At 32.2% G+C, this 19,773-nt stretch overlaps 1 protein-coding gene across 2 annotated transcripts; it reads left to right on the top strand.

Annotated features, from left to right (window-relative positions):
• The first annotated feature begins 229 nt into the window (after positions 1-229).
• On the top strand, positions 230-19,099 carry LOC123715294 (suppressor of cytokine signaling 2-like). 2 transcript variants are annotated; one of them, XM_045670251.1, is made up of 4 exons: positions 230-579; positions 15,298-15,572; positions 16,261-16,406; positions 17,836-19,099. In XM_045670251.1, the coding sequence occupies exons 1-4, from the start codon at positions 561-563 to the stop codon at positions 18,161-18,163; spliced, it is 768 nt and encodes a 255-aa protein (XP_045526207.1). In that variant the 5' UTR covers positions 230-560; the 3' UTR covers positions 18,164-19,099. The 2 variants fall into 2 exon arrangements, with proteins under 2 accessions (XP_045526207.1, XP_045526206.1); XM_045670250.1 differs by lacking the exon at positions 230-579 and adding an exon at positions 13,953-14,615.
• The last annotated feature ends 674 nt before the right edge of the window (positions 19,100-19,773 follow it).

Raw genomic sequence — 19,773 nt, 5'->3', positions numbered from 1 at the left:
AATAGACTGCGTGTGAATGAACTTTAGACCCGCTTATTAATTCTACGAAGCGCCGAACAATTTAGTGCCATAGTCCTTACTTAGTCTATAGAAATTGTCATGTCCCCTGAATTTATATAAAATTAGTGACAATGCCTTGAGTTGTTTCTCGGTAACGTCAAGGTTGGTCGTTCTTGGAAGTGAGGGCAACGAAGGCGCGACTGGTTGCGTTCGTTTCCCGTGTTTATTTCACTACGCGTGCGGCGATACGCCAGTCGACTTTCGTGCCCGAGAGAAGGTTTACGTATTCGCCACGACGAACTTTCACCCGCGATTTCTGTGATATTAGTGAAATTGAATGTGTACTTTCTTAGAACACGATTCTGAAGCGGCACGCAGCCGATTCCGCAAATTAATTTCTCCTGTGCATTCTATTTCTACGAAACCGCTTCAAGACTTTACGGAGAAACGAGAGCTATAAAGTGGATTTGAGGAAATATAATTAAAAGTGGACTTGTGTTTTTGTGTTTCGTTGATATAAGGCGTTTAAATTGGATCCCAATCACAGGCTGACACCTCAAATGGTGGTCAAACTTCCAGGTCAGTTTATAGTATACAATATTATTAGTTATTTATGTTTATAATATAAAACGCTTTTAATTATTACAATTCCATTATTCCTCACGTGATCCGGCAGTATATGCTAAACGTAGATGATTAATCTGAATCTTGGTAATTGAAAATTAAACGCGATTTTATCTAGTAGAACGCGAAGTACAGTAATGGTGTCAAGTGAAAAATATAGAATATATGTTTCCGACGTACCTAACATATATAAAAATGTACTTAAAGTTAATACATGAAACCTTAGAAACTAGTATATATGTCATGTCGTCAACTTAAATTAGAACCAATGATACACGTACATCATATGATGAGACCTTTAAGGGTTCCTGTATAATATAAAACATATATATATATATATAGAATAATTATTTTTAAGAAATTTAGTCATATGATTAATCGTTTGAGTTATCACAATCACATAGATCTTTAGGCCATGCGTAAAATTATGTATCTATTTTGATATAAAATTACATATTTCTAATCAGTGAATGTAGTATTCTTTAGCGTTAATAATAATAATAAATCGTTTATTTGCCAAGACAGTGGTACAGTGGTGAGAACGATCAACTACAAATATCCGCACAATCAGCCATATATAAATAGGCATGCAAATGTCATATCAATTTTTACAATGTCTTATAATAAGAATAAAACATTGTCCAAGTTAAGTTATTTACAATTGATGTCGAATCTATGGTCCAAACACTCGCCTTCTTGGCATAATTCGAGTTATTATGTCTCTTAACTAGTATTAATTTAATCATAGAATTTTCTAATTTCTTTGAATCTGTGACATCCTTATAAAGAAACAATAATCGTTTTATACATTAACACACACCCGGAACTGATAATTGCTATTTGCATTTTGCCTGCCTTGGTTTAATTTTATTTAAGGTCGTACTATTAAGATATTTTAGAGTGTAATTTTTGTATGCCAAGAGCCGAGAAGAGAGAGTTAAACCATGATCATTTGATGGATTAATGAAACACCGGACGTCCGGATATACGTCATGTACGTTATCGACTCAAATTTGACCACGGACGCAGTTTCTAAACCATGTGGGTTCTAAAATACTTATACGAAACTTCTGAAGTGGTCAGAGGTTACGACGTAATTGTATTTGTCAATATTATCAAAAAGTATTGACGACACTGATGTTTAGTGATGACGGTATAATCGTAAGCAGTTAGTATTTATAACCTTGTGACCTTTACATTACTTATTAAACATGATGCATTTAGTTAAACACTTATCGAATTGTATCAAATTAATACCATTATAGTTCCTCATTAGGTTGGTAATTAGTTAATTATTAATCTCCCAATTGGAGTAAATGATCAGTCGATTTACAACTGTCTCTAGTTTGCTTTGATTAAATGGCACAACCGATTTTAGCGATTGTATTAAGAGATAACCGAGAATATGAGCCAATGAGTTGATTAGGTAAATTTGTATATGACTTCATCACAATTTACAGTACTTGATCAATAGTTTCAATCACACATTTTTCATTTAGAAACAGAAACATTGTCTATATTAAGGTTTTAATTATAATTTAATGTTTTGTGTATAAATTAAGAAGGATTTTATATTTTAGTGTTTTATGTTTGAGTTACAAACAATAATCATTTATTATTTGCATTGCGTATCCATAAATTACCTGGAAATGGATGGAACGGAAATACGGTCGGCAAATTCAAATATTCCTATTATAAAGTTATATTATATAATGGTATGTTACGTGTGCATAGATTATATTTTGTTGTCTACGTCTTGTATTTGTTCTAAACGTTTAATTGTCTTGAACTCGTATAAAACCTCTACAACACACTCTATTCCCTCTTTTATAAGAATTGCTCATTTATAATATAATGTATTAATAGATTCATTTGCCATTTCCGACAAGTAATTTTTATTTTATTGTTTTCTTAGGAACCATTGTTCGCATGCGCAATAGTTCGAGGAAAAGCAATGATATTATATAGAACAATCATTGGGGAAATGTGTTGTAATGTTTCTAGCATCTAAAACAGATCTTCATCTACAGATCGTTCATAACTTATATGCTTTACATGCGATATTCAAAAGTATAATTAAAAAAGAGAGTGAGAAATGATTGTACAGTGAAAAATTTCTTAAAAAATAATTCCAGTCAAACCAGTAAAATTACAAAGGCCACACGACATCTTTTTCTAGCAATCAACATTTATCCTCCTCGTGTTCGACGAAAGGCTTAATAAAATTGCTCAGATAATAGCTTTCCTTCTACGAAAATAATCATAGTGCATACGCAAAACAATAGGCTTTGAGTACTCTTTGGTTGCACACAAAAAACGCCATTGTCTCCCTTCAAGCGTAAACAAAGACAATAATAGTTCCACGTATACCTCTGATGTTCCCTGTATTGACTGGAACGACAATTGGATAAATTTACCGGCACCGGTTTTCAATGACAAAATCCAAAAAATATCGCTCTTAATTTACAAAGTAATTTTGTATAGTCTATATTTTACATTGCGCTATATATGAATCCTCTCTGGTAGAGTTTATCTAATGCAGTCCTAAGTTCGATTACAGGCATAATTGTTTACGGACAAAGAAATGAGTCTACCACGCACTGGCCACCGGTCTTTTTAAATGTTGCCAATTGGCCAATTGATTTCGACACTTAGCTTAAATCGACGGACATTAAATGGAGTTTACACTGTATTTCTAATATGTATTACTTTCGAGTCTTCTCGCGTCCTGATGCCAAGCGTTTACGATACCTTTGAATGTCCAGAGTAAACAGATGCATGTGTATGCCACGTGCCTTGTTGGTACATAAAACATATAGAAACTTCAATCAACGATCTAACGACACTATTCCGTAATAACTGTACGGGAGGCGAACTTTGCATTTCAATTTCAATCTATTCCGTAGTATTCCTATTTTGATTTTCCAATGTATATTAGAATATGAGGCATGCCAACTTATTCCAATACTTTAAAATGGAGCAATCTCGTTATATTCGTTCAATGGACTGTCAGCAAAAATGTTATTTTAACCAATATAATTATAGATATTTATTAAACGACCCGATATACGTATTATAACGTAGAATTTATATTAACTCGATAACAACCTTTTTTTACCTTCCATTGTGTATGTAAACAAATTATTATATTGAGACTTAATAATTATAATTCTTAGAATAATTCTTATTTATGAAGTTTTCAACAAAATTTCAATGTTTAGCAAAACACATTTTGTATAATGATTTGATAGAGACCGTTTCTTAGAAGACGTGATTGTTGTATGAATTTTGATCAACTTTAATAATTTAAATTTCTCAGAACGCGATAATAACCAGTATACCTAATGATACACGGATAGATGTGCATAAATTACACTTACCTCAGCTAATACTATGCTTTTATGTTAGCCGTAATGCATTGCATAATGCAAACATACAACATTTCTGAGAAAACAGTGTTATCGACATCGTTAGACTATGCAAACTGGTAGCAGGAGGCCTTTATCTTGAAAAACATGTCGAGGCGAGCAGCTATGGTTCCTAAAATACGTGGAATTGTCGGTAGCTTTTAACTCGTTCCAATTTTCAATTAGCGAAATTGTTTTTAGCTGGTTTTATGAATTCCATTTATCGCGAGTTAATTGATTAGAGAAGAGAAATTAAGCTTCTTAAATATCTTAATGGAGATCATAATTATCATTTATTTAAATCTCAAACGATGTAATCTATCTAAAATGGGAGTATAACTGCATACATAAATTAATGAACAATCATTAAAATGCTGTAAACAGAATAAACGGGAATATGAAAAAGAGTTATTCCTCGGAAGACAAACTACTAGGAAAATGTGCGTTGGATCGAAACGTCGGAAGGTGGGATGTGTGCAGTGCGCTGGCGCAGGTATGCGTGTTCTCGGAATAAACCGCGTCAGTTTTTGCTCCTTTTTCGATTCGTGTTTACCGAGAATCGAATGGCCCGGTGGCGGCTCTACGCGGAACGCGTAATTAATCCTCAGAAGCCTCAACCCGAGGGTTGTTTTGAGAAATGGCGAGTATAATACCAATTTTTTTACAGACACTTTGTTCGAAGAACCGAAAACTTTGACACGCGGATAAATTTCACTATACATTCGTGAGAATATCGCGATGTTGTGATAACTTAATCGCAATTTAGGTTACGAGGAAGTATTCTACAACCGAGAAGTGACTTATAATGATGCAAGTTCTACGGAAGTTCTAAGAAAGAGCAATATAAAATGACAAAATCTATAATTCGATTTCCTAACCATTCTTAGAATTCAATGTCCTGTTTAAATCTCGGCACACTAAACAACGCAATTCAAAGTATTGCATACAAAAAGCTATTCAAAAGGGATAAAGACTTAAATATGCTGAACAAATCGATTTTTAAACAGAACAAAAAGTGAAATAAACAACTTAATACAACCACAGTTGGATATCGTGCTCTCCATTGGCCTAGGACGAAACGGAAAAGTAAAAAACATTTCCCAGAATGTGAACTAGTTTAAATTTCAATAGCGGAGTACTGCGAAGTCAACTGACTTTTTCGCCTAACGAGCTGATTCAAGTATTGCTTTGATCTTCATGCTCCACTAAAATAGTTCTAGTATAGTTCGACACAAGCTGCTTTTTGTCTGCGCCATTTTTAAGATAAATAATACTCTATTTACCTCTACAGTTGAATTACTTAATTAAAAATGACATGAATATTTCTTGAACTTGACATAGTGATTCATTACAGATTATTTGATTTAAATTAACCTAACATCGTTCTAAATGTCAACGACCAAGCAAAAGTGGAAACATGTTCCAAATACCGTTTTTCTATGAAACGTTATCGCGTTCATAGAAATAGATTTCACTAAAGCATTCAACCAGATAGTTTGTATTGATAGATCTAATTGATAAAGTACGTAATGTGAAGGTTAAATTATCATGATGACAACGTCTGCTTGTAACACGATTTGCGTCTGTGGTGTGTTTGTAGCTGCATTACAGAACTGATTAGCGTCACGTTATTAGTGAATGCTATGAGATCGCAATTTACGAATGGATGACTTTATTAATATCTTATTATACGAGATAGTTTTGTTAATAATTTATTTTTCTCCTAGCTGTACATATAAATAGCACGACGGAGTTGTCGCCTTTGGAACTAATAAAGAAGCTCTCCAGCTAGGTATGCCTTCTGTGATCTTCGCTGTTTTACTCTACTTAGAAAATATTCCTTGCAAAATCGGTTTGTAACTTATACATTGTTTTACAATAATTCAATACTTTATAGATAGAATAGTTTTATCAAAAATTGTCATGCCTATCAATATCACTTAGAACCCGTATTTTTTGAAGCTCTTGTGTTGTAATTCATTGGATGCTATCATATCAGATGCATTCTGACATCAGATACAAGTTAAGCTGAGAGAAACTCAGTGCGTGAATGGGCAAATTGGTAATCCAATAACCAGTTAGACGTGTTCAGTAGGAAACCCTTTCACTCGGAAACATGGCTGACGATAAAAATAGTCACTTAACAGATTACGTCTAATTGAGGTTCCAAGCTAGGCACGTAATTCAATAACGGAGCGTTATTTTAAAAAATCGAAGCGGCCCCGGGTTCACGTTGTTCTGAGAACGCAGCGAATGACCAACCGGTCGTTGTTTCTGAGAACACGCGAAGGCTGCTCAGCGAAACTCTACATTCGAACGTTTATTGCCAAAGTCTTTATGAGCTTTCGGCCGTACTCGGCTTTTTATTGGCGCTGGATTGAGGCCAATCCGGACATTATGGATTGCTATCATCTCCGTCTTTTCCTTATGAAGGACGAGGCAGTTATATTACTTGTCATCATGCCGGATGTAGTTAAAAATATTTATTATAAGCATTGGCAGTTAACAAAATATTTATTAAATTTTCAGCCGCACGAAAAATATCATTTTCCAGAATATAACGGGCTCAAGTATTACATATATAAAAGAGATTTACCTGATCCATACTCAGAAGATATATCAGAATACAATTTTCAAATCTCAAACCTGAGGTCATTTACCGCTCAAAGGTCGCGAACTAATATCTGACCTATCATCTGTTCATTAAACATACAACCGACTTAGTTTTTTAAAGATATTTAAAAATGTTGCCTTGCGTTTTAGTATCGCATAACACTACTTAAAAAAATACGTATAGGCATTTGTTATGTATTGCATAATTCTAGTTATAAATAGTTAGGCTCTTCCTATTTAAGTTTCAAAGAATTCCACGTGAATGCGTTGGCAACTAAATCCTGATGAAATCGGCCTCGCCTGCATGTCAGAGGCCAAAGTGAATGGCCCCAACCCACCTACTTGTAGAATTCTTAAGCGTTAAATTTGAATCGTATTTCTTAGAAGCTTGATTTCTCAGTACGTTGAGTATTTAAATAACGTTTAAAGCTTTTGTATGTACCACATTCACTGTTATTAATACAGATCCATGTAAATAATTTGGTTAAAACAAATTTAATTGTATTAACGATAATTACATAAATAAAACTCGTATGTTTCATGGTAAATAATTTACCACAAAACATATTTGATTTCCTAAACATGTTTTCGAATATATACGAAGATGTTATAAAATAATTAAATGTAAATATTATACAGTATTACGGTGTCTAATACAAACACCGGAAATTGATAGCGAGCAGGAGGAAATACCGTTACGTTCAGTGATCTATGGTGTTGAATGAAAAAAAAGATTTTGTAGTGTGTGGAGGAGATAAAAAAACTAACAGCCCACACAAACCATTTTAAACTATCTGGGGTTACAGAATTATTGTAAATCGTTCCTTCTAAAAATTATCTTCCCTTTTATAATCAGTTAATATATTAACTAGAGTTTTATGCAAAGCTTCTAAATCCTCTATTAAATCTCGCCACGTTTATAAAGACAAAATATTCAAGCAATCAGTCTTACCAAAGACAAAATGATCTTTGGTTATAACATACTTACATGTGTATTAGAGGATATACAAACTCTGTAATATTATTATATTCAATCTTTAAGATAAAAATAACATAAATTGATATAACAAAAAACAATAACTAACCTTAAAATTTAATAACTAAAATATATCATTAAAAGAAGTCCCTTTAGGCAAGGTTTCGAAGATAATGGCAGCGTTCCCTTTGAATAGCTAGACTTATTCTTTTCGGGCAAAGTATTACAGCTTTAAACAAATATAGCAGACGGAGTAAAATCTAACTCCTGCGATCTAGAACTTACCTTAGAAGTATATTTAATATATATACTAGAGGCCAATAATGTATTACGTTTAAACCGGATTTTGGAAGGCAACGTTATGACTTATACTAAGCATATGCAAATGAATTTCTGAAAACTGCATTTCTATTGAACCCGGCAAAGAGCGCTTGCTGAATAATCAAATAGATCGACCGAATTTCATTAGCTAGGAATAAAACACTAACATTTTGTTAATTTATGAGTACTTTAAAATCATTTTAGCTCAATTTAAGCGATTTTAATTATAATCAAATTTATTAAATACTCAATGTTTTAACGAGTGACTTCACGTAATTTATGTTTTGATAATGGCCTATGAATGATGATTATTGAATATTTTAAGTTCTACGGACGCTGTCTGTGTTGATCTGACGCAACTAGGGTCCGCCCTTTGTTGTGTGCTTTTCTCCTAAGAAACATTTATACTTTTAAATCTCTTGTAATTTCTTTACTGAACTAACATAAGAATTCTTTTATAATAGACAAAAAACCGTAAGACCCGCTTTTAAAATAAAATAATTTTCATAAACCTCCATACATTCTCAGAATTTATTCAAATACATTATTTAATGTCGTAACTGTCAGCTTCTAAGTATTGTAAATGTACTCTTACTTGGTGTCTCTTTAGTAATCATTTTTCTTAAAAAAGAAATATTTTTGAAGCGATGATTTAAGTAGATATTTGTTATTTTACGATACTCGCTCTCACAGTTATTTTTTATTTATGTAACTAATTTACATTTTATTAAGTTTCATATTAGTCTACCTTACTCATACGAGTATAACTATCGGTAACTACGTATATTATTGATTATAGTTGTCATAGACGGGTCGGGTCCTCGCAATAGCCAAAGAACGATTTTAATTTAGAATCATGGTCTTCCACTTTACATTCAAATTTGTTCTAACTAAAATCTAATCTATACACTAATAGCATTACCGATATTTCTGGAAATCAAACTACTCATTAATGTTGAATGTTTGATAATGATATTAATGCTGTGATGCAATGTGCTTTGGAATAATTCCAATCAATATAGGTCATTTATTGTTCAACCCCGTTTCGATTTATCATTTGTGTATCGAATACATGTTTGTATGCTCGAAAATGCGTTTTCTCATGGACTTCATCTACATATATAAATAAGGATAATGTGTTCGGAATTCACTTTCGCTGTAAAAATAATTATTTCGTAATGTCATTGCATATACCGATGAATGCATCAAGCACCATGCATGCACTTTTTGTACTCTTAATTCATTTATTTTTAAGGAAGAATAAACAAAAGTAACAAACACACTAAAATATTATTACATTGAAGCGGAACTATTTACTTGTTAGAAAACAAAAATATTTATACTTTATTAAAGACATAGTCAAAACATTCATTTCAATTAGGCCTATTAAAAATGAACTTTTGAAAGTCAAAATTACAAGTTAAATATATTAAAAAAAGACTAGTAGTCCTTCCAAAAGTAGTTTAACATGGAGAGAAATGGAAAAGAAACTCCATTCTTACTCTTTTAAAATAGAAATTACAATATTTTAAAGATACATTTTTATATTGCATGGGAACGCATTTTCATGCATGTAATCCCATCTCGGGGAAATGCTGTCGTTTTGGACACGTTTAATTTATGACTTTATGGTGTGCTATGCATCTTCAATAGTGTAAATTAACAATTGCATTGCCAGTCAACAAATAAGTCTAATGACGTCTTCTAACGATGCAACCCAATTTCTATGTAGTTACATCTCGGTTCAATTTGTCGTAGTATTAAAATCTCTTTTGGTACGTGGTACGAAGTAGTTGTATAAGGCATAAATCTGTGTGCTCCAAATTATTTAATTTAAATTTCTGTCTCTGTAATCAGTGTCGTCCGTATATTTCTTCGTTGTATCATTGTTTCATTCTTCTAGCATCAATTTGTATTTCTAGGTTAACTTAACCAAAGCTCTAATGTAGATTTATTTTAGCTACAACATTTAATGCTAGACTACAAATTTCCTAATTCTCTCTCCGTGGGTCTGGCTAAAATAAATAATTAAATTATATTTAATGGTCTGTGGTCTGATTCACTTGTCAAATCCAATAAGAAAACCATTAAACAGAAGTTGTAAAAAACAATATCATCACCGGTTAGAAGTCTTTATTAAAGGTCCTTCCAAGAATCACAACTCTTATCCGAGATATTGCTAAACAAAGTGTTTTAATATCGACGTTCGATATTCGCGGAACATTAAATTTGTTCTCAGAAACTTCGATTTCGTTTCGTAATTGAATCGCATTTCTTTTTGATTTTTACGTGTCCGTTTGGTTTCGAGAAACACGAACGAAATACAGATGTTTATTCACATTTTTGTGTATTGATATCATGTTCCTGTTAATATCACCATTATATATGTTAAAATAATATAACTTTGCTTTTCGGTTCGGGTTAGAATGTACAAAAGTATAGATACAAATTTAATTTAAGTTCCATTGATTATCATATAAATTTATTGCGATACAACGAGTCGATTACATTAATAAAGCTAGTGCAAGATCGATTGCTTACTCCGATGAAATTATTAAACAAACACTGCATACGTAATTAAAAATAAAACGCGCGTAAGTTGCATTGCCAAAGAGAAATATTTAAGAAGTTTTTAATACAAGGCCGGTTAAAAATAAAACAAAGGTATATGAGTCAGTGTATATTTCTACAGAACGATAAATAATGTACGCATGACGAGTAGTTCCTAGTATTCTGCTTTTAACACTCACAAAATAAGCGATTGTCTTCTTCCACTAAAAGTGTCCGTACCAATTCAACGAAGTAGCGCCTTGCTGCGAGTTCCGTTACGACCTCCGTTTGTCCAATACACGACACGGTTCAAATCTGTGTTAAAATTATAATTGTATTTAATAAAAAAAACGTGTGTGTACACGCGTTAGAAGTTATACTTTTTTGACGTAACAAGATAAAAATCTTTACAAAAAATTTATTCTACGTTTGTAGAAAAAAATACGACACTAACAATAGAAAAAACTAAAAAGTCGATTATAGCTAATTTCAGGTTGTCGGTTTTTTTGTGACGGTGTGCGCGCGGCGTAAAAATTTATTCTCATCATTTCTCCTAACGCGCCAAAAGAAGTATAACTTCAAAAAAATAATGGCCATAACGTTCTATTTTATGTTGCTGTAGTCTATGTCGTCACTCGATTTCATTCGCGATCAAATCTATACAGCACCAAACATAATCCAACCTTCTAAAAAGAAGAATGATCTCACTATGTACGTAATATTTTATTACGATATTAAGTTATCCAATAATTAAGACTTACTAGTACCAATGAAATATGAGAGATAAAATACGTAGAAGGCGCATACGTCCCAGAAATAAAGATAAACGATGAAATCATTGACGATTCTCGTTATTATGATCTATAGCCGTTGTCATGGCAATGTAGTACAAAGCACCTTAGACTTAAGTCTAGATATATTTGATTCTAAGAATGTTGGTTCATGATATTTTAGAGACAGTATAAAAACGTTTGTTCAAATGTTACTGTGTTTCATTTTTGTTTCATGCAATATGCGGTGGAAAGTTTATTTAGTTGAGTTGTACCTAGCAGATACAGGTACATAAGTAATGTGTACTTATGTACCTGTATCTGCTACATAAAAGGATTTCCAGTTTCTTTGAATTATTTATACATGTATTTAAAAACCTTTTACGAAAGTCAATTTAAATGTTATATTGAAGTGATTTCCAAGAATGAATTTATCGTATGTTGTGTAACGTAGGTAAAAGTACAATGCTCGTTGCCAGCCCGCTTCTACTTGTTATGACTCGGTAATAATATATAAAGTAATATGTTCAATTGTAACAAAGGCATGTCTATGCGATTTTGAAGTTAAAATTCTGAGGTAAAAACATACCAGAGAACAAAACATAAATTTATATGTATTATAATGAGCAAATCAGCTTTTCGGGCTCAAATTTTATACCCATAGTTCCATTTCAACTTATCTAAATCTTTACTAAGCTAAGTATCCATTAACACTCAATTAATGAGAAATTTTCTCGCACGTAGATTATTGTTTGTATTGTATGGACATTGAGGGCAAAAAGATAGATTAACATTAAAAACACCGATTATGCACTTACAATATACCAATTATGTAGTTGGATTAGATTGAGTTTGTAATAAATATGTTTCGGAAGGTAAGTAAAATGTATTTACCATCTTTTTCGATATTTGAAATTGTTGTTGTTAATATTTCTGGTTAATTTATTAACAAAGCCGAATCCAAAGAATTCAAAGGTGTAACTTGAAATATAACTTCGTAAATAGCGACAAAGGCGATTCTAAGAAAGATACTGTCATACAACATACAATTTCAAGAAATCCTCGCACAAACAATACAATCCGAAGGCAGAATGTGGGTGCGACTTTCTATATTGTTTTATTTTACTACGAATCTCCTGCGACTACGTCTGGGTAAATATTTTTATATTAATATCATTCTATTATACTTAATGCACAAACCTTGCCAGAGCCAAAAGAAGAACAAAAAAAAATCATTCTAACATAATGCATTTTTTTTAAAAATTAGAATAGAAACTCCTTTTTAGAGATAAGGTAAAAAGTTCTAATATTGACCGGAGCAAATTTAAAAAACGATAAACCTATTCCAAAACCTGGAAATTCAAAATTACAATTCTCAGGAAAACTACATTTTAATCTTTTTGACTTTGAGAGTCATTTTATTGTAAGCTATACAGCCTTTGCGGTGAAACCTTTTTGCTTATATTGATTTTTATATAATGAACACAATGTTTTTGGATAGCTGTGATAAATAAAAATATTCATATATTTACAATAGATTTGTTTTTTCTATCATATTACATATTTTAGAAATGTATATATACGGATAAGTAGAAGAAGTACCATACAGTGCTTTACCTTTTAGGATACTTAACCCAACATGAAGTTTAGAGATGATGATAGATACGCGGGCTTGCGATTTGGTATAACATTTCATCATTGGACGGTGAAATAAGACAAAGTAAAAGCTTTGAAAAAGTTACAAGGGTTGTTATGATTAGTTTGGATACTTGTTTACATTTCGTATTGATAAACTCGATATACTGAAAAATTGTATTTATTTGACCAGTTACAGTACTAAATTAAAAAGCAAAAAATACCCATCAATTACGGTAAACTCAATAGAGATAACAGTGAACACAAAAAACTATACTTATAAACCAAAGTTTCGATATCAATTAAAAGGCTTCAGCTTTTAAATTCCTTGGTGGACTTTATATTTTGTGAATGACCAACGCGTTTTTAAAGTATAGTAGTCTTGATATCAAGAGAAACAATAAACGCTCTATTGTTATTTACATATTATGCTTCTTTGTAGATGTTTTGGCCGGGTATATATTAGGCTCGCACTAAACTTCAATCTTAATCAGGAGAACACTAAGCAGCTTTTTTCAATACAGTTAATAGCTTGTAAATAGTTACAGATTGTAGGACAAAATTACGATAACACTATATTATGCGCAGCTGCCGACGTGTGAGCACACAAATAGCAGATGGTTCGTGGATGTGAAAGCTTTGAATGCAGGTAGGGGATTCTGAGAACGCCAAATATAATCGCACTACGGCGAACTCGCTCTCTAAGGCACGTCCGAATTTCGTATGCTAACCGAACACCTGCGTTTATATCTCGTTATAATAAGTAATGTAAAATATTAACTATTTCTATTCTATATATCTCAGCTTCTCAATATTCACTTTTTTATTAAGTTTATTTTTCAATTATACGTGTACCTTTCATACGCAGCGCTATCCTTCCTTACAATTGAGACGATTAAATTATATTATTTATCTAAATTTACGTAGAAATGTAACATATATAAACAATATTATAATAATGATAGCTAACAAATGATTAGATAAAATATGTTGTTAGTTTGTGAATGAGTTCTCAGAACTACTCAACGCCCGTGTTTCGTCATTCGTATTCGCAGTCGTGCCAAAGACAGCTGTCTTGTCGCTCGTTTAGTGTGCGCAGCGTTACTGAGAGGAGGTGTTGGTCCTCCCGCGCCATCCCCTCTTTTAACAACTGTATCTATAGTCACTTTTGTGTATTTACTACAGTAATTGCCAGTCATACTTTTTTACTCATCGGCCCTCACGGCTTACAAGCCTCAGTAGTCAGTGTTTAATTAACCGTCGGATAGTGTTCATGTGTGTCTTTACCATACACGATAATTAAATAATTCAAGCTGAATTAATAATTATTTTCAATCTTAACATATTTTGTCTTTGATTAGCGTACGGCACTAGTGACGTTTAGAAAGTCCAAGGCTTGTGTTTGACATTTAACATTTTTGGAATTTGGATGCTTGGCGTTGGCACTTGGCGCCCTATAGGCGAGAGTGGAATTATATTAGTGAAAGTTGTTTTGTGGATAGTATATTTTTTTCACAATTCTGTGTTATTGCAAGATGAAAAAGTTTGACAATACATAAAGTTTTAGTTTTGTGTTTGATATTTATTAAATCGTGGCCTCTGAAGAGGATTTAGGTGGAACAAATAATTGTCCACCGAAACGGCAAATGTGTTTGATTGAAAGACGAGAAGCAAAAATACGTCCTTTAAATATGACGATAGCTACAATACCATCGCAAAGTGAGTTATTTATATAAAAACGTATATTTAGGTACTTAGTTATGCTTTTACTATTAAAACATGGCTAGTACAAGTTGAGGTTAACTTTATTTGTTATTGGTTTTATCTTGGTCGTATCGGTGGAGCCAGGTTTATTATTCAATGTGTATACAGGATTATTAATCTTATGTTTGTATATGTATGTATATTGTATCCATTTTGTCAACCTTTACAAATTATTCAAACAACTTTTTAGGTAGATTAGAATGGAAAGTCTGTAGTAACTTTTTAAAAGTACAAAACACAAAAAATATTAAAATTATATAAACTACATCAATTTTGTATATCCAATAACAATGTGGTTTAAGTGATCTGAAATATCAATTATATGATACTTCAAAAAATCCCACACTTTGTTACAATTATTACAACAAAAGTTTGAAAGATATATTTATTGTTATGAGGAAAAGCTTTACATGTCCATATATGGAGTGCCGCTTGATAGCAATAATTGTCAATGGATTAATCCAATTGTTCTATTCAAGGAAATTATAGTGTTTTCCTTCATGTTTATAAAAGGTCTCTGTTTTGGGTGTTTGGGGATAATTACATGTGAGCTTATAGGTCAAAAGTTATTTGTGTAATCATTCACAAAGTCAATAATATGCATTACAACAATTCATTTTTAAAATTTTATTTACAGATGCTTGTGTTGAGGTTGGGGTGCCACTAAACAGCTGGTGTAATGGTGTAGCCTGCTGTCCCAACTGTAAACATGAACTACACCTCTCTCTGTCCTGCTCTAAGGCACTTACACCACTGACGCCACCCTTCACAATACAGCCCTATCTGCCTCACTCACTCTACACGGTACCAGCACCACTTCCATCTCCTTATAATGAAGAACTAAAACGCCTGGAAGATACGCTTAAAGCACTGCGGCTATCTGGCTGGTATTATGGCAATTTAGATTGGCAGGTAACTTGAAAATATTAAACAACTTATTCTATAACTTTAAGTATTTTATTTATGATTAGAATATTAATATTTTATTTATGGGCACATAAATAGGTACTTAGTAATAATAGTACTTAGAATAAAGGATTTCTGAGAAAATTAATATGTTGACAAAAGTCTTACTCTTTTGCATTCTAAGTCCTAATATATTAATTAAAATATTGCTGTATCATATAAATTCACAGAATTGTAATTACTAATAAAAAGATTTTATGGTTTGATAATGTTTTATCTATAGAGTGTTACAGATAATGTTTATAATAATTTTGATTTCCTAGCAAAAGTAAAAGCAATATAACCTACAGATAAGCAGTTATCATCTATTCTAATTAATATCAGTTAACAGTAAAATACTACTGGAAGTAATTATCGATCAATCAGTGGCACAATTATGTTTCAAAACTGAGGAATTGAAAGATTTTTATGATAAGATTTAATTCATAACCATACTTTAGAACTTTATAGTATAATATTTTGCACTTATTTGATTTGAAGAAAACACTTTTTTACCTTTACCTGTAAAAATAAGATTAGAAGAGGCGAAATACGTATCTATTATTTCCCAGTTTATTTCATTATTACAACACACAATACAAATGCAAACAAAATTTAATGTTTTCGTTAATATAACTGATTTCTCTTCTTTCAGGGAGCCAGGAACCTCTTGAAAGATGCCAGTGTTGGAGCATTTGTTATAAGGGATTCTAGGGATAGAAATTTCATTTTCTCACTGTCAGTACAAACTGAACGAGGCCCAACCTCCGTACGGATGCACTATGAGCAGGGCTATTTTAGGTAAGGATTAATACTATAAATATTCTGTTACAAAAAAAATATGCTTAAATGCATTGGTAGCCAATGTACAGAAACAAGACCTTGTGTTCAATTCTTGGAAGAACAAAAATAGTTAAACAAGGAATTTGAATGGTCACTTAAATACTGTAATTAATGATGACATTTCCTAAGCAACTTTAATTTACAGTGACTTTTCTAACAAATACATTAGCCTGACTTAGCTGTTAAGTTTAGTTTTATCACCTTCAAGTTAAATGTAAACAGAAGTAACAAAACAATTTTAATATAAAATATCGTTATCATATGTATATGTACATAAAAAGAATTAAGATATATTTATGTTGGGCTTATTTATGTATATGATTGGGCCTCTGATATCTGTATTAACGAGAATGTTCTTAGAAAGATAAGTTACAAGTGGTTATCAGTGTACTTATTCTATTAAACATTTGGTTCGGGTAAACTTAAGAATAACATATGTATTTTCATGTTATTTACGCAATTGACTTTTATTAACAGAAGAATAGTCTCTAAAAAATAATATTTCTATTTGACACTTCCATAAAGCACTGATCGATGCAATATGAAAAAAAAATACTGATAAAGTTCTATGAATAGAGTTTATCTCATACCATAATTCAAAATAATGCCTAAAATTACCTTGTTGCTGGGGGATAAACATCTAGAGATTGCGTCTGGCATGTTCTAAGATATATATGCGTAAAAATTCTAAACTGAGAATTGACATTTGCTCAATGCTTAATGCACGTGAAGTATGACCATGAGGTCCTTGAGTCGATTCAGGATGAATCAATTATAGGTAGATACCTACCTTATTCAACATAGATATGTTGAATAAGCAAAGAGGAGTATCCTAATAATCCTATTAAATAAATCAAACGAAAGACAAAAATAGCAAGGTTAAAATATAGCTATTAGTAACTATTACTAAGAAATGAGTCAGTCGCGAGTGCTGTAAATAAAACTGGACTAAATACAAATTCCATTCATCAATATATTTACGTTATATTGTGTAGATCATACAATGTCATGAAAATTATTGTTGGAATTTGTGTAAATTATGCCTGGCTTAACATATTAAAAAACACATAACTTAACAATTACTGTTCCTACTTGTTTTTTACAATTGTAATCAAATCTGTTAATGGAACAAATTCCAAAATTATCTGTTGGTAATAACATATAAGTCTGGCAAGTGGTAACCCTATTAGATGGGCGGGTAATAATACTTGATAGTATCGAGTTGTTTCTGGGTTAAATAGCACTGCTTATACCTAATTGCTGTATACCTTGACGTCCTTGACGACGATGTTTTACTGCAAATTTTAAATAAGGTTCTATAAGTACTATAAAATATTAAAGATATGTTTCTAGTTGTGTATGTATTAATGAATTATTTTTTTTTTAGATTTGATTGCGACAGACCGCTCGCCAGGTTTATGCCAAGATTTCGATGTGTGATCGAATTAATTCAACACTACACGCGTCTCGGGGAGCGAGGGGCAGCGGGCACCGTGTGGGTAGACCGAGAGGGATGCGCACATTCCCCTGTTCTCCTTAAAAATCCTCTAAGAAAATCACCACCATCTCTTCTCCACTCCGCCCGGATCGCTATCCATAAAGCGCTGGACTCCAACCCCTTAACTCCCAAACTTTGGACCGCTCCTAAACATAGACTATTGCCCCTTCCCTCCACACTCATCGAATACCTCGGCCAATACGCCTACTCAATCTAACATAGATCTGTCAAATAGCGAAATATTAGGATATTAGCAAATTACACTAGTACAGGATGCTAGAAGTAAGGCAGGCTCCTTAACTAACAGTTATAACGTATTATTTGATAGTATTGATGGTAAAAGTTGTTTCTCTGTATATAATGTAATGCAAGACTGATTTGAACGCATGTTTTTCGTCTGATATACAATCTGAATGCCCGATCTTGTCCATTATGTTAAGTAACATCACACTATTTAGAGCTGTATTATTTATTTCTTAACTAACCTAGATTATATGCTAATGTTTTGTTCCTATGCAAGAACATGTTCTGGTAAATTTATTTATATAAAAACTTAGGTACGAGTCAAATTTACTCATTTTAGTACAGAGGGTCATATAATGTTATAACAGCCAATATTTTATTTTATGAATCCGTATCACAATTGTCTGTACAAAATGTGCCATTTGTGTAAGCATTGTTTTTGAGGCTGACTTTGTAAATAGTTCTTGTTCATATTCCTATTTATTTCTTAACTTTAATTAGTATGTCGATATGTATACCGACCATTTAATGGTTAAATAAGTATGGCTAGTGACGTTCACTATATAAATTGTACCTACAATAATAGTCTCAATAAGTATAAGATTTTTAGGTCATCATTTTTCAAGATTGGCAACTTATATTTATTATCAAAAGTTTTTACAATAATTTTAAAATATTTATATAAATAACCTTAGGTTATATATGATATTGGGAAAAATGTGGAAATTTGCAGTCAAATCACTGATATATTATTTATTAGTCAAATCGGTGATACAGCCTCAAATCTCATGTATTCTTTATTTTAAGATTAAAAGCACCAATTACAATAAGTGTGACATAATAGTAAATGTTTGTAGACTAATGTATGAAAAGAACTGCAAATAATTTATATAAAAAATATCTGCCTTTATGATGTGGTTTTATTTTAGTAATATTTGTTTTTAAAAAAACCAGTGCTGCTACAACCTCATAGATCTGGGCCTCAGATTTCTGTTTCTATTTGGCGATCATTTGTTTTGTTCTAAGAGGCAAGCAGGTGATAAGCCTTCTGTGCCTGACACACGCTATCGGCTTGAATCTTAAGGTATGCCGGTTTTACTGACGATGTTTTCCTTTACCTTACGAGCGAGTGTGAAATGTCATATAAACCTCAGGGATGAGAGTTGCACGCGAACGCCACTAGAACAACGCTGCTCTCACCCTTAAGTTTATTTTATACTTAAAAACACTACTCAAGCAGTCGGTGGTAGATTTACTAGCAGGTTGAGTAGGCTGGAGCCTACGACGGTTTTCTGATGTTTTTCGATTACTTTCCCCTTTCGCTTGTATATTTGTTGAAGCAAACTTCTACAGTTAAACTCCTATTTCGCCGCCCCCTAATCAGTAATCGACCTCTGCACCCTCAGCTTTGTATGACTGAAAATAGCAAAATTACAAAAATATAATTTAGGAAATGAAAATTGTAGTGGCAAGGCGGCAAAAACTTCACAGTAAGTCCGCCACTGTCATCAGCTATGCTGAAGAGTCAGAAAAGTATTAAATTAAAAAAAAATTAAATACAAAGTGCTAACTTTTGAATTTACT

This window comes from Pieris brassicae, chromosome 10 (genome assembly GCF_905147105.1).
Source record: "Pieris brassicae chromosome 10, ilPieBrab1.1, whole genome shotgun sequence".
NCBI lineage: Eukaryota > Metazoa > Arthropoda > Insecta > Lepidoptera > Pieridae > Pieris > Pieris brassicae.
The sequence above is the reverse complement of the archived record's forward strand: the minus strand, read 5'-3'. Positions and strand labels throughout refer to the sequence as shown.

Bases quoted from the DNA above. Each gene is read 5' to 3' on its own strand.
- LOC123715294 (XM_045670250.1), top strand. From the start codon at position 14,543: ATGTGTTTGATTGAAAGACGAGAAGCAAAAATACGTCCTTTAAATATG. The intron at 15,573-16,260 runs GTAACTTGAAAA...CTCTTCTTTCAG, and splicing joins ATGGCAATTTAGATTGGCAG to GGAGCCAGGAACCTCTTGAA. The intron at 16,407-17,835 runs GTAAGGATTAAT...TTTTTTTTTTAG, and splicing joins TATGAGCAGGGCTATTTTAG to ATTTGATTGCGACAGACCGC.